We start from the raw sequence: 14,388 nt of genomic DNA, 5'->3' as shown, positions 1-14,388 counted from the left end.
TCCCCCCCCAACTGTATGGAAGAATATATAACTCCCGAATCAACACCAAAAGAGCAGAGCAGAGCATTGCAGTTTATGGGAGCTTGCTGTGCGCAGAGTCCTACATTCCAAAAGAGACAGGACTCTTAAAAGTACCTCAATAGCTGGGAACGACTTTAGGACAGTCTGAGGTTGCAAAAGGCAAAAATCAGGTCCCAGCCTTTGTTAGGAAAAAAAAGTTGTAACATATAAATGCCTTACCTGATCTAACAGGATCGTCCTGGATGTTGCCTTCAAAACAGTCTATTTCTTTCGAATACAATTTTGTCTGCTCAATCCTAGTGGTGTGTGTATGTGTGTGTACATCAGATTGTGTCTGAAGGTGTGCGTGAATGAATGAGCGTGCATTTGAGCATGTTTATGTGTGTGTGGAGTACGGGGTGGTCTTTGGCTTGTGTAAGTGAGAGTGTAGGTGAGTGTTGAGTGTGAGTTTGTGAGAGTAAATGCGTGTGAGTCTGTGTTGTCGAGAATGTGAGTGTGCATGTGCAAATGTGTGCAGGAGTGAATATGTGCGCATGTGTGAGGATGTCTGAGTGTGAGTGGGCATGTGTGAGTGTGTGTATTAGAGTCTGGGTGTGCATGTATACAAATGTATGGGTATACACACACATATATATATATGTATATGCGTGTGTGAACATCAGTGAGTGTATGTTAATGCATGTAAATGGTAGTGAGAATATATATGCACAAGGGTTGTGTCCGCATATGTGGTTTCCTGTGTCTATGTGAATGTGATTGTGAGCCTGTGTATGTGTGTGAGTTTGTGAATGTGTATGCGTGTGTGTGTGCGCGTTTATTTGTGAGAGAAAGAATGTGAGATATGCTTACACATCCACATGCCAACACGCACACACATTTACACATACTTGTACTCATGTACAAACACTCAAACACAGTAGTTGCCCACTCTTTACAGTAGTGGTGCTGAGGTTACTATTTCAGCTGTCATTTTACTCAGCTACCCCAGGATTTTATGAATGGAATGCATGCTCTGTGGGGTCAGCATTACATTGAAGCCTGAGCTATCAGGGAAGCCTGTGTACTTGTAAAAACCACACAAGGATTCTCTCACCTCAGCTGACGATTCTGCACTTGTCTGTCAAGAGACGAACACTCCCAGCAGGGGGCAGCACCTACTGTAAGCACACCCGAGGAATTCTGCTCCCTGACAGTGTCCCTCCAACTGAGATCAAACATGTGTTGGGATTACTGCGAAACAGATTTCTGTCCTTGTTACTGTGCAATTATTTCCAGTATCCTGAATGAATACCTCTGTTATTTATTATTCTACATATAAATTCACTAAACCCTTCAATTAGATTTCAGGTCTGTAACCCATTCCTGAGGATCTGTTATTAACCATCTTGAAGCCCTCAATTAAATTTCAGTCCATAACTCACTCCTGGGTATCTGTTATTCTGTATGTAAACCCCCAGAACCCCTCAATTAGATTCCAGCTTGCAGCTCATTTAAGGGTATCGGTTGTTCTTTATATGAACAGCCTGAACAAATTATAGTCTGTATCTCACTCCCGGGCATATATTTTCCTCATAGACCTGTTCAGAAAATTAAGCACCTTCAGAGCCAGTGAGAATTGTACCCAGGCCTCCTGGCCTAGAGGTAGTGACACTACCACTGCATTACAAGGATCCTGACCCTTGCACCTGGCTATCTGTTACTCTCTATACATAAACCATCTTGATACCTCAATTAGATTTCAGTTTTTAATTCACTGTCTGTTATTCTATATATAAGCCCCCAAAACCCTCCATTACATTCCAGCCTGTAATTCACTCCTGGGTATCTGCCATTCTGTATATAAGCCCCTCAAACTCCTCAATCAGATTCCTGACTTGTCTTATCAATAGATTGCCCTGTTCTGTGTGAAATGTGCATTTGAATTTGATTCCCTGGTTTTGGAACTAATTTGTGTTGTCAGACCAAGAGGTAAGAGGTTGCCAACTTTCACCCTGTGACATAACCTGACGACTGGCTCTGTATGGGAGGAGATATGGAACTGTATATATTTGTTTTTGTGCACATGTGTGTATGTGGTGGTACTAATATATTTCTATGTATGAACCTGTATAAATATTTTGACAATGTGTATATGTGACTGAGTGCATGTCTGTATCTATTTCTATATGCATGTAAGTTAATGGTTCGTGTGCCTATGTGTGTGTATAGATGTGTGTATATTTATACTTCTGTATCTATGTGTGTAACCTTTAATTCTCTCGCCTAACAAAGACTATGAACCTCACTTTTCAATTTTTCATTTGATCCCAAATGTCAGCAGCAGTTGTTTGGAGAGAATTCCAAATTCCCACTTCTCTTTGTGTGAAGCAATGCTTCCTAACATCACTCTAAATGATCTTGCTGTAATTTTTTAAGTTCTGTTCCCCTTCTCCAGACTTCTCCCACCAGAGGAAATACTTTCTGTCTACCAATCCAGTGAAATCCTTTTAATAATTTTAAACACCTCAATTAGATTTCCAATTAATCTGTTCCACTCTAGGGAAAACAAGCCTGATATATGCTGCATGCCCTCAGAATTTGATCCAGAAAGCCCCCAAAACATTCTGATGAATCTCTGAACGAGCTGTACTGTATAGCTATGGTGTGGTGGGGTGAGGAACACTTTATACATAGCAAGATCCCACAACCAGCGGTCAGTCTGATTTTTCAGGTTCTTTGGTGGTGTTGATTAAGAGGGTGTTTTAGTTCAGCCAGGAAATCCCCTCTGCCATACAGCCAAATGGGCTGTGGAATCATTAATGCCCAGCTGAGCACACAGATGGGCTCTTCAGTTTAACTCATTTGTACAAGTCAGTATGACATACTACCTTTGTATTCCAGCCCCCGCTCAGATAAAGGCCAACATCATTTTTGTATCCATGTTCATTTTGCTGATTTGTATCCATGGACAGTGAAATATTTTAATGCTCCTTTGCAGCTCCTAGTTTCTGGCTAATGGGAAAACCATGGCACTGACGGAGCTAGTGGAGGTGATGGAGTTGCCGTAATGTTGCTGCATCCAGAGAGTCAGGCAGCTGCTTTTTTTATTTAAATTCAGTAATAAGCAGCCTGAGAGTCATTTTTTTTGTAAATAAACCTATTTTCCTAATCACCCTGCTCAGTGATGTTACCGCACACCTCTAGAACGGGTGGGACTTGAACCTGGGCCCCTGGCCCAAAGATAGAGCTGTTACCACAAGAGCGTCTCTCCATGATTGATGCTTAGACAACATGAGTTCAGTTCCCACTGTGAAAACTAATGGGACTGGAATCAATCAATTAATTAATTAATCCAAAATTGAAAGCTAGATGCAGTTATATGGAGCTTAATCCTCAATCTCTCCAATGCCTTGGCCAATAGAATATCTGACAAATCCAGTGGATGTGAAGTATATTGAGGAGGGTTGTGTGAGAGTATTCTTAATGGCTTTTGTACATACCTCAAAATCACAGAGCTGTTACAGCTCAGATGGAGGCCATTCAGCCTATCATACCTGCACTGGCCCTGGAAATAAGTTCAATTGCCCAGAGCTAGTCTCCTGCATTTTCTCCACACACCGTTGCATTTTATTTCTATCCCAATTATCGTCTAATTCTCCCTTGAATGCCTCCATTGGATCTGCCCCCACTACGCTTCCAAGTAGTGCTTCCCACAGCCTGACCACACTCTGGATGGAAATGTTTACCCTCACCTGGAGCTTACCCTTCCCGTGCCATTCCTTCTTGATGGGGTCCTCCACTGTCAGGGGCAGAAGGAACAGAGAAACCTCAAGCTCAAATGCTGTCTTGGGCAGGGCAGGGTTGGGACAACCTCACACCAGTATGTCTTGCCATCTCCTACACCACTCGCTACCATTCCCCCCGGCTCTGCCAACATCACTACCTCAATCTGACCAACCACAGTGCCTGACCTGTTCAGATCTGGGATTCCCCAGAGTTGGCAGTTTTTGTAACTAGCAGGTTCAGTGGTGAGGTATGTTGTCAGCATACTGATCCCTCGCTATTCAGTTTATCTCATTGGTTTATATTGATCGGACCTCAAACTCAATTCATCAGTATGAATTTGCAGTTTTCTGATGGGGACCTTTAGGTGACAAAGGATGAAGAGTAACACTCACTCCTACAGCACCAGCTTTATTCTAGGTGCAGGGTAAATGAAGAGCTATTAGAGAAACATAACTATCAGAGTGGAGGGGCACAAGACTCATGATGACAAGTCTCTAGCCGTTTTCTCCTTTACTGAACATTCCCCAGGGACAGATAACTAGGTACAGGCACAGTGGGCTGAGTAGCCTCCTTCTGCGTTGTAGCAATTCTGTGGAATCTCCCAAAGCCACTTGGGGTGGGGGCCACTGTAGGAGCTTGGACCCAAGCTTGTTCTCCAATGGTTGGCTGCTCCTGGTACATGCCAAGAACTTTCTTGGTTGGCACAGTGCCTGTTTCTGTCCTAACTCTCTGCGCCCTGTGCACGCCACACAAGAATGCTGTTAGGAACTGGAATGTAAGTTGTGAAGGTTCGTATGTGTTCTTTTCCAAACAGGCAAGCAGTTGTCTTCAAACCTGTTATTATGTGGTCAGAAAGCAGATGTGTTTGTACTCGATGTTTGTAAACCTCACGAAGATTGTTATTCTCTTCACCTCCTGTTGCGAGCTGGAAAATACACTGTTGTAGTGGTCACATGCTCTAATTTTTAAACAGTTGAACAGTGGAAACCCTGATTCGAAGGAGCCATCCCCATTAAGAAGCTAATTCCTCCAGTGATAAAAAAACAAACTGTGTGCCAACAATTTGAATCCTCCTGGCATCCTCTGCTTTCTCTGCTTGCTGTGAAGAAATAAGTATTGCATTTCCTCAGTGACTTTCACAACCTCACAACATCCCTATGTTTTGCAAATGAAAGAAAGTTTTTGAAGTGTAATCACTGAGGCAAGGTGAAGATGCAGGAAGCTGACCTGTACATAGCAGCCTCCCACAAACAGCAATCAGCCAAAAGCTGGTGGTGTTGGTAAGAAGGTACAGAATGCCAATGTCACTAAATGAGGAGCTGGAAAAGTACAGCTGATCAGACAGCATCTGAGGAGCAGGAAAGTCAACGTTGCGGGCTGCAACCCTTTGACATGGGCTCAATTTCTGTACTGGTTGAGCTTACCATGAAGGACTCTCTTTTTCAACCTGTCCTCTTGCCTGAAGCATGGCGACCCTCAGGATAAAGCCACCACCAGTTTTTTGACTCTAATGAGAGAGCAGCCCCATGGTCAGATAAAACTATGACAACTTTACCTTATCAACCAAGGTAAGAGCTCCCTACACTTCCTGGTGCATTATTTTACTTGAACCCACAAACTCCCTCCCACTGTCCCACAGGATTTGACCATATAACTCCCAAGTGAGACTCCCGTTGCAGCACTGAGGGAGTGCTGCACTTTTGGAGATGTTACTCTTCTGATGAAATATTAAACCAAGGCCTGGCAACACTCCTGACTAGTGTGAATCCCTCAGCTCACATCACTAAAAGAGCTGACTGGGTTGTAATATTACAGTGTGGCAATTGGCTGCCTTCGCTCTTACAGAAGGTCCTTATCAGTTCGGTGTAGACAATAGAAAGACAGTCCTTCATGGTAGGCTCAACTAGTACAGGATTGAACCTGCGTTCTTGGTGTCACTCTGCATTGCAGACCAGCTAACCCAACTAACTGAACGCCTCTCAGTTGATAGCTACCCCTCGACCAGCAACACTGATACCACCTACTCATTATCACACAACTGTTTGAGAATACTTTCTGTATTTCTGTGTACTACTTGGCTGTCAAAATTCCAACATTACAAATGACTGAACACATGTTGCAAGAGAATGTAAGGAATCTGCGAGGGGACGTGGACAGGTTGAGTGAGTGGTCAAAACGTTGGCACATGGAGTTTTAATGTGGGAAAGTGTGAGGTTGTGGACTTTGATTGGACAAATCAAAATGCAGACTCATTTAATTGAAGAGTGACTCCAACAAAGTGCAGTGCAGAGTGATCTGGGTGTTCATTTGCATGAGACTCAAGATGTAGGTGGAGCAAGTAATTGAGAAGGCAAATGGAATTATGCCTTTATGGCTCGGGGATTGGAGTTTAAAGGCAAGGACGCTTTGTTATAATCGCACAGTGTGTTGGTAATGTTGCAGCTGAGTATGTGTGTAGTTTAGGTTCCCATATTTAAAAAAGGATATTCTGCCTTTGGAGGCAGTTCAAAAGAGATTCATTAGGCTGATTCCTAGATTGAAAGGGTTAACTTATCATGAATGGTTATACAGGTTAAGCCTTTATTCATTAGAGTTTAAAAGAATGAGGAATGTTTGCATTTAAACATAAATAATTCTGTAGGGGCTTTCTGTTGAGTTGATGTTTTCATGAGTGGGGGAGTGGGTACAGCTACAGAATAAGGGTTCACTGCTTTAAGACTGAGATGTGAAAGCATTCCTTCTCCCAGAGGGTATTGAATTTCTGGAATTCTGCCTCCCAGAAAGTTGTGGAAAGTGGAGGCCTGGGGCAGATCAGCCACAATTTAGTTGAATGACAGAGCAGGCTAGAGGGGCCAAATGGTTTGTTCCTACTCCTATTTATCGTGTGCTTACTGTTCAATATGATTTATACATACTACAGTTTCTTTTATTTGAATGCTCGCCATGCTGAATAAAGGGAACCATGAATATTATTCCTTCTTCTGTTCCATGTATAGTAAAACAGAGCATTACCATCAGGTGAGTAATAATTTGGCTCTAGCAAAGCTACATTTAGTCACAGACTCTGCCAGCATTCACTATCTAGGAAATTTGCATTAGCAATTGAAATTCACACAGAACAACAAAAGGTGATTGTGAGACTGTGTTGTCAACAATCAAAATCAAGGTGCAGACTGGAAGATGGTTCATTGATGATAGTTTGTCTGATTTGTTCACAGGGAACTCAATGGAAACAATATCTCACGGATCAGTAAGAGTGACTTCGCAGGACTCAGGCACATTAGGGTCCTGTGAGTATCATCAACGTCAGTATAAAAGAGAGCTGCCTGTGCTTTGGAATAAGATTGTTTATACATAGGCACTGTTAAAACCGCCACTGTTTGCATCCAACGTACGAGAGGTTGTGAGAGCTGCAATGGAGTTAAACACCCAGGCCATTTTAGGGAAGTTACTGTCCCCCTAAAGGCCACATGAGATGGTAATAGTGGCTCATGTGTTCAGTGTAATTCTTGTTCAAGTTCTCCTGCTGGCAGTGGACACACCTCAAAGGGATGGGTGGTGTTGGGTTAGGAAAAACAGAAACTGTCCTGTATTCTATCAGAGCTGGAGAATTCAGCCAGCACTGGTGTGGGGACAGACAAGTGGGTAAATTACTGCACCTGGCATGCACTGTTCCCTGCCCTGGGAGCGTTTGATGGGGAGAGTGTAGAGGGACATTTACTCTGTATCTAACCCCATGCTGTCCCTGTCCTGGGAGTGTTTGATGGGGAGAGTGTAGAGGGACATTTACTCTGTATCTAACCCCATGCTGTCCCTGTCCTGGGAGTGTTTGATGGGGAGAGTGTAGAGGGACATTTACTCTGTATCTAACCCCATGCTGTCCCTGTCCTGGGAGTGTTTGATGGGGAGAGTGTAGAGGGACATTTACTCTATTTATTCCTGCACTGTACATACCCTGGGAGTGTTTGATGTGGGACTGTATAGAGGGAGCTTGACGGTGTATCTAACCGTGTGATGTACTATCCTGGGAGTGTTTAATGGGGACAGTGTAGAAGGAGCTTTACTCTGTATTTATTCCCATGCTGTATCTCTGCTGGAAATGTTTGAAGGGGCAGTGCAATGGGAGTTATTTGCTGGTTTGTGTTACAGCATAGAATTCAGGCAAACAGGCAAGGTACCTTTAAGACAGTTGGATGACTTCATCGTTGATCTCAAGGGACTCACCTTCCATCACTCTGTCAATGCAATGAAGTCAGTGTAATGTGTTCACTCAGTCAGTATGCTATGTGTATGTAATGTCCAGTAACATCAGTAGCACAGACCCAGATATGGTACGTGTCTGTGATATTACAGCAATGTGAATAGTTTGTGTTAATAAATGTCAAGACATCTGTCTCAATAAGAACCTGATACTTATGGCATAGGTTATATGAGCTAACACATAGGGAAGCACTTAGACTATGTTACACTGTTCCACCAAGCCAAATGTTGACACCTAGTTAATATTAACAAGTTATTGCTCAAGGCTGAAGAGGTGATAGCAATACTGGCCATTGTGAAAAGTTCTTTCCTATCGCGTACCTGAGTTCAGAGCTAGGGTTTATGAGCAAGTCTAATCTGCTATAGCCCTCACTAAAGGTCAGCCACTTCAGATTCAGGAATGGTTGTGAGTAGACTAGCTGTCTCTTTAGAACAAAGGGAGGCCTCAACTGATCTAGTTTCAAAAGTGCTGAAGGGGCTCTTGGGGTAACTCTGAACCAGAAGGGCCTGGGTTCAAGTCCCACTGGCTGCAGAGGTGTGTTGTAACATCTCTGAACTAGTTGATTTGAAAATATCTTAAAAAGTACTGAAGGATAGCTCCAACGTATTAAAACGCTCTAAGAAATCCTTGTTAAGTACAGAAATCTGGTCTGTGATTTCTGTCAACCTGGATCTAAAAGGAAAGGAAAATTGAGCATTTTGCATACACTTGTAAAATCTTCAACTTTTGTAACAACTCTAGAAATAGCAAGACTAGATTTCCAATGTGCTACACCAATGAGGCATAACAGAGACTCCAGACTGCATTCTCTTAAAGAAACCACACACTGCTTTTCCACATTATCATTTTTACCAACAAATTCTAACTTAGCCCCACCCCTCCTCCCTCTATGTATTTCCCTGCTCCCTTCCCCCTACCCAGTGCTGGTGACTTTCCTGCTCCTCTGATGCGGCCTGATCTGCTGTGTTCCTCCAGCTCCACACTGTATTAACTCTAACTTCCTGCCTTCCAATTCATGAATACTCCACACAACTGTGTAACAACGCAGAGACTGCCTATTCAGAATGTTCAGTGTCCCTCAGCAAATTGTTTCTGGCAATGGCTTGCAGTACCCTTCCAAGGTATGTGCAGGAAATGTGCAGCGTACTTCCTCTTCTCCACTAAACCTTCAATTGTTTGGTCTCACAAAAGACACTGTCCATACAACAAGGCTCATGATATCCTATTGTAAAGTAATTGTCAGGTAACTATGCTGCTCCTCTAAATAGTGGTTTACTCTTACTGGAAGATCATATGTTTGGGAGACAGACCATTACAGTTCACCCCCCACACACTCTCACCAGCCACCTGCATCTACACAATACATTGTTGGAAAGAAGGGAGAAAATAGTACAAGAGCATGATCAATGAGCAAGGAGACAGTTATCCCAATTTAAACTGAAACAGAGCAAAATAATTCAAGATTTTCATATGAACTTATGGGTTTGTGGAAAAATACTACATCTTTATATCCAGTCTGGGTCAGGAGGGATTGTAACGAACAATGTTTAAGCCCAGTGAAGAAACAGGCAACATGTCCAAACTGTATATCATCAACCACACATCATACAGAATAATGACTACTAGACTGAGGATATCATGCCAGATAATAACCACACATCTACAACAAATGATACATATCCATTCTCAACAACAGACAGCACACCTCAGAGCCAAGACATGAAAACTGTCTAAGGACTAGATTCAGGTGTGACATCCATCCACCAAAGTGTTAGCTAAATCTATAGGGACAATGTGCCTATATACTTCCTTGTGCAAGTTATTAGAAATGTGTTTCCTCTCTTGAAAGGAAATGTGGGAGAATGTTGTGTTATGAGATAAATTCTGGATCAAATAGATCAGGCTCCTTTAAGTTACAGGACATCGTGAATGTGCTAATTGGTGTAAAGAACTCACTTCACTTTCAGACACACGCTTAGTGCTGTGGAGTTAGTGGAATGTGTTCAATTACGCATGTGCAGTGCCCAGTAGCATCAGAAATACAAACCCATTGATGCCTCAGTCTATATTATAACAATGTCGTTAGTATTATTAATAAACTTCACAACATCTATTCTAGTAATCACCTGATATTTGTGGTGTACGTTACATGAGTTAACATATAAAGCAACACTTGGACAATATCAAGCCAGGCATGATGTCGATCCTAACCACTCATCTCACTATATATCTAACCCCATGGTGTAGCTGTCCTGGAAGTGTTTGATGGCGACAGTGTTGATGCAGCTTTACCTACCGTTTAAAAGAGTAGAAGAAGATTTACTCTATATTACAGTCTCTGTCCTGGGATTGTTTCATTGTGATGGTGTTGGGGGAGCTTTGATTTTACTTTAAAAGAGTAGAAGTAGTTTTTTTTCTCTGTACCAAGACCCAAGCTATACTTGTCCTGGTTGTGTTTAATGAAGACAGTGTCGAGGTAGCTTTACTTTCAGAAACAAAAACCAAAAAATAAAACTGATGAGAGGTGACATTCTGAAGAATGGTCACTGTATCCAAAATATTAATTCTGATCTTTCTCCACTGCTGAGTTTTCCCATAATTTCTGTTTTTGTTCTTGATTTCCAATATCTGCACTTCTTTGTTTCTTTTTTGTTTTAGAGATTTGCTTTCTGTTGACTTTCAACTTAAAAGAGTAGAAGTGTAAGAGGTAGCTTTACTCTATATCTAGCCCTCTGCTGTACCTGTCCTGGTAGTGTTTGATGGAGACAGTTCAGAGAAAACCTTGCTCTGTATCTATCCCTCAAGATGTGAGAAGCTATCTTACAGAATCATAGAGGCATACAGCATGGAAACAGACCCTTCGGACCAACCAGTCCATGCTGAACATAATTCCAAACTAAACTAGTCCCACCTTCCTGCTCCTGGCCCATATCCCTCCAAACCTTTCCTATTCATGTACTTACCCAAATGTCTTTTAAACATAACTGTACCCACATTCAGCACTTCCTTAGGGGAGGCAATGGCAGTGGTGTTATCGCTGGACTGTCAATTCAGAGACCCAGGTTACGTGCCAGAGAGTTGGGTTCAAATCCTGTCATGGCAGATGGTGGAATTGGAATTCAATAAAACATCTGGAATTAGGAATCAAATGATGACCATGAATCGATTGTTGATTGTCACGAAAACCCATTTGGTTCACTAATGCCCATCAGGGAAGGAAAATGCCATCTTCATCTGGTCTGGCCTACATGTGACTCCAGACCCACAGCAATGTGGTTGGCTCTAAACTGCCGTCTGGGCAATTAAGGATGGTCAATAAATACTGCTGGTCAGTGATGCCCTCATCCTCTGAATGAATAAAGTTCATTCCACATGCGAACCACCTTCTGTATAAAGAATTTGCCTCTCGTTTCTTTTTTTAAGTCTCTCTCCTCTCACCTTAAAAATGTTCCCCCGGTCTTGAAATCCCCCATCCTAGGGAAAAGACAACTAGTATTAACTTTATCCATACCCTGCATTACTTTATAAACTCCTAGAAGGTCATTTCCCAATCTGCTATACTCTGGTGAAAATGTCCCAGCATCTCCAACCTTTCATTGTAACTCAAACCTTCCATTCCCAGCAACATCCTGGTAGATCTCTCCTGAAACCTCTCCAGCTTCATAACAGCCTTCCTATAAATGGGCGACCTGAACTGGACACAGTATTCCAGAAGAGACCCTGCCAACGCCCTGTACAAGCCCAACTTGACTTCACAACTTTATATACCCAAAGGAATGAGCAATGAAGGCAAGTGTGTCAAATGCCTTTTTAGCTACCATGGAGATGCTTGTCTTCTTGTGGCACGGTGTGTGATCAATACAGGCCAAATGCTGGCAAATAGTACGAGTTCAGTTTGGGGATCTGGTCATCATGGACAAATTGGGCCAAAGGATCTGTTTCTGTACTGTATAACTCTGTGATGCTATAACTCAGTGCTGTGCTTATTCTGTGAGGTTTTTGATGAGGACAGTGTACAGGAAGCTTTACTCTGTATCTAACTCAGAGCTGTGCCAGCTCTGGATGCGTTTGATGGGGATGTGTAGGGAAAGCTTTACTGGTGTCACACCCTGTGTTGTGAAAAAAGATAAAATGAAGTTGCCATAGTCCCAGAGGACCATGGGTTGCTCTGTCCCACCAGAGAGAGATGACTGGTGCAGTGTTTATCCTGAGGATCACCACATTGCAGGCAAAAGTTGATGTTGAGAAGGTGGGACCTTCATGTTGATCCCATATTGTACCTATCCTGACACTGTTTGATGGTACAGTGAAGAGAGAAATTTACTGTAGCTCTATCCTTACTCTGTACCCATTCTGGGAGACAACATAGAGGGAGGTTTACTCTGGACATTACGTGGTCTTAAACCAGGAGAAGGGATGATGAAGGGATAGTGTGGGCACTCTGACTGAGTCTCCTAATTAATGGACAAGTTTGAGACAGTTTTATCCTTTGAGTTGTATCTGCTGGGACTGGATTGTCTGCCATTTCTCTGATGGGACGTTGAGAGTAAGTCAAAATATGGCAATGAGATAGGGGATCAGCTGTTATCATATTGAATGGTTTGAAGGGCCAAATGGCCTACTCCTAGTTTATATATTTCTATGCCTGTTAATCTTGTATTAAGAGCCGAAACTCAATAAGCCCCCTATGAATGTTAATATTACCTCACCTGTGTTTCTCTCTTGTGACAGACAACTCATGGAGAATCACATCAGCACCATTGACCGAGGGGCATTTGATGACATGAAGGAGCTGGAGAGATTGTAAGTAGGAATTTTAGCTTCACTGGCCACTCCCACCCCCCATTCCTGGATGTCTCCTCTATAAGCTTTAGGCGCATTGAATTTCAACATAGATCATTCAGCCCATCCATTAGTATTTTAAATCTATTAATTCACAGCACGAGGGCTTCACTGGCCAGGCAGCATTTATTGCCCATCCCTACTAGCCCAGAGGGCAGTTAAGGGTCAACCACATTGCTGATGTAGGTCAGACCAGATAAGGATGACAGTTCCTAAAGGACATTAGTGAACCAGATGGGTTTTTCCCCCAACGACTCGCAATGAATTCATGGTCATCATTAGATTCTTAATCCCAGATATTTATTGAATTCAAATTCCACCAGTAACCACGGTGGGATTCAAACCCAGGTCCTCAGAATACTACCTGGGTCTCTGAGTTAACAGTCTAATGAATAATATCACTAGGCCATTGCCTCCCTACATGTTGATGCTAGTGTAAATGCTCTATTGGCTGCTGGTCTTATCAGTGAAATCGTTGAGCCCTGTGATACTGGGCCATAACGGAATGCATGTTTCCTACCCCTCCCAAGCTGAATGGACCCCTGATCTCAACTGGGGGCAACAAGTGACACATAGGTCCTGAGCTTGTGTAAGGAAGATCGACAGGATCCCTGTCCAGTGCATTCTGCAAGCATATCGTATGAACACAGTTCCGGACTCCTCAAGGCTCACGGACACTAACTTCACTGAATTTCACTTCACTGGACCCAGAGGGTCCAACGCCTGGGCACACTCAGTATCAAAGTATACTCAGTCCTAGAGAACAACCAGTTGCCCAGCCAGAAGCAGCACCATTTGTTTAGAATTGCATACTTTCACTTTTTGCTGATTGTTCCTTTTAATTTGCAGGCGGCTGAATCGGAATCAGTTACAGATCCTGCCAGAACTACTCTTTCAGAAGAACCCTACGCTCTACAGACTGTGAGTAATATCCTTGGCAATTTGCCTTGTGTTCTCGATGGCTTGTGATACAATGTGCTGCCATCAAAATATGGTACAGATCAGTACAGATCTGCAATTGTAGACTCAGAGCCAATATACACTGCACTCATTGTGCCTTCCAGAAAATAACATCCTTATCCACACATATCAGCCTCAGTTTAAGTCTCTCAGTTACAACATTGGCTTTGCAATATGATTATAAGCTTTTCTGCTTTCATTCTTTGTTGAATTAACAATGTAATATGTTCCTTATAATAATCTTGTTTGAATCAGTGAGAACTCCATCTTGATTGGCGAGTGCATTCTATAATTAAACAGAAGCCTCGCTACCTGGTGACCTCTCTTTCCTCACAGAACACGTTTCCTGAGGCTATGGTATACACGAGACCTGTCACAAAGGATTCTTTGAAAGCGTATACAGCTATTTACAACTGTCTAAGTGCTTGGCATGTTACTCAGGGACCAGATGTTGGTAGTGAGTTGTACGAGTTTAACATGCGGTGAGAGCTGGGAAAGCGACCATGATGTGGAACTAGCAGACGCAGAATGGGCCAAAT

The 14,388-nt window shown here is 42.8% G+C and overlaps 1 protein-coding gene across 1 annotated transcript in view; it reads left to right on the top strand.

The window, feature by feature from the left end:
* Positions 1-14,388, top strand: part of slit1a (slit homolog 1a (Drosophila)) — a 344,291-nt gene that overhangs the window by 822 nt on the left and 329,081 nt on the right. The window contains exons 2-4 of the mRNA XM_059653007.1: positions 7,005-7,076; positions 12,779-12,850; positions 13,739-13,810. Coding sequence (XP_059508990.1) covers positions 7,005-7,076; positions 12,779-12,850; positions 13,739-13,810 — 216 coding nt within the window. The remainder of the gene's footprint in view (positions 1-7,004; positions 7,077-12,778; positions 12,851-13,738; positions 13,811-14,388) is intronic.

This window comes from Stegostoma tigrinum, chromosome 20, assembly GCF_030684315.1.
Source record: "Stegostoma tigrinum isolate sSteTig4 chromosome 20, sSteTig4.hap1, whole genome shotgun sequence".
NCBI classification, from domain to species: domain Eukaryota; kingdom Metazoa; phylum Chordata; class Chondrichthyes; order Orectolobiformes; family Stegostomatidae; genus Stegostoma; species Stegostoma tigrinum.
Note: the sequence above shows the minus strand (reverse complement) of the source record. Positions and strands in the feature narration are given on the sequence as shown.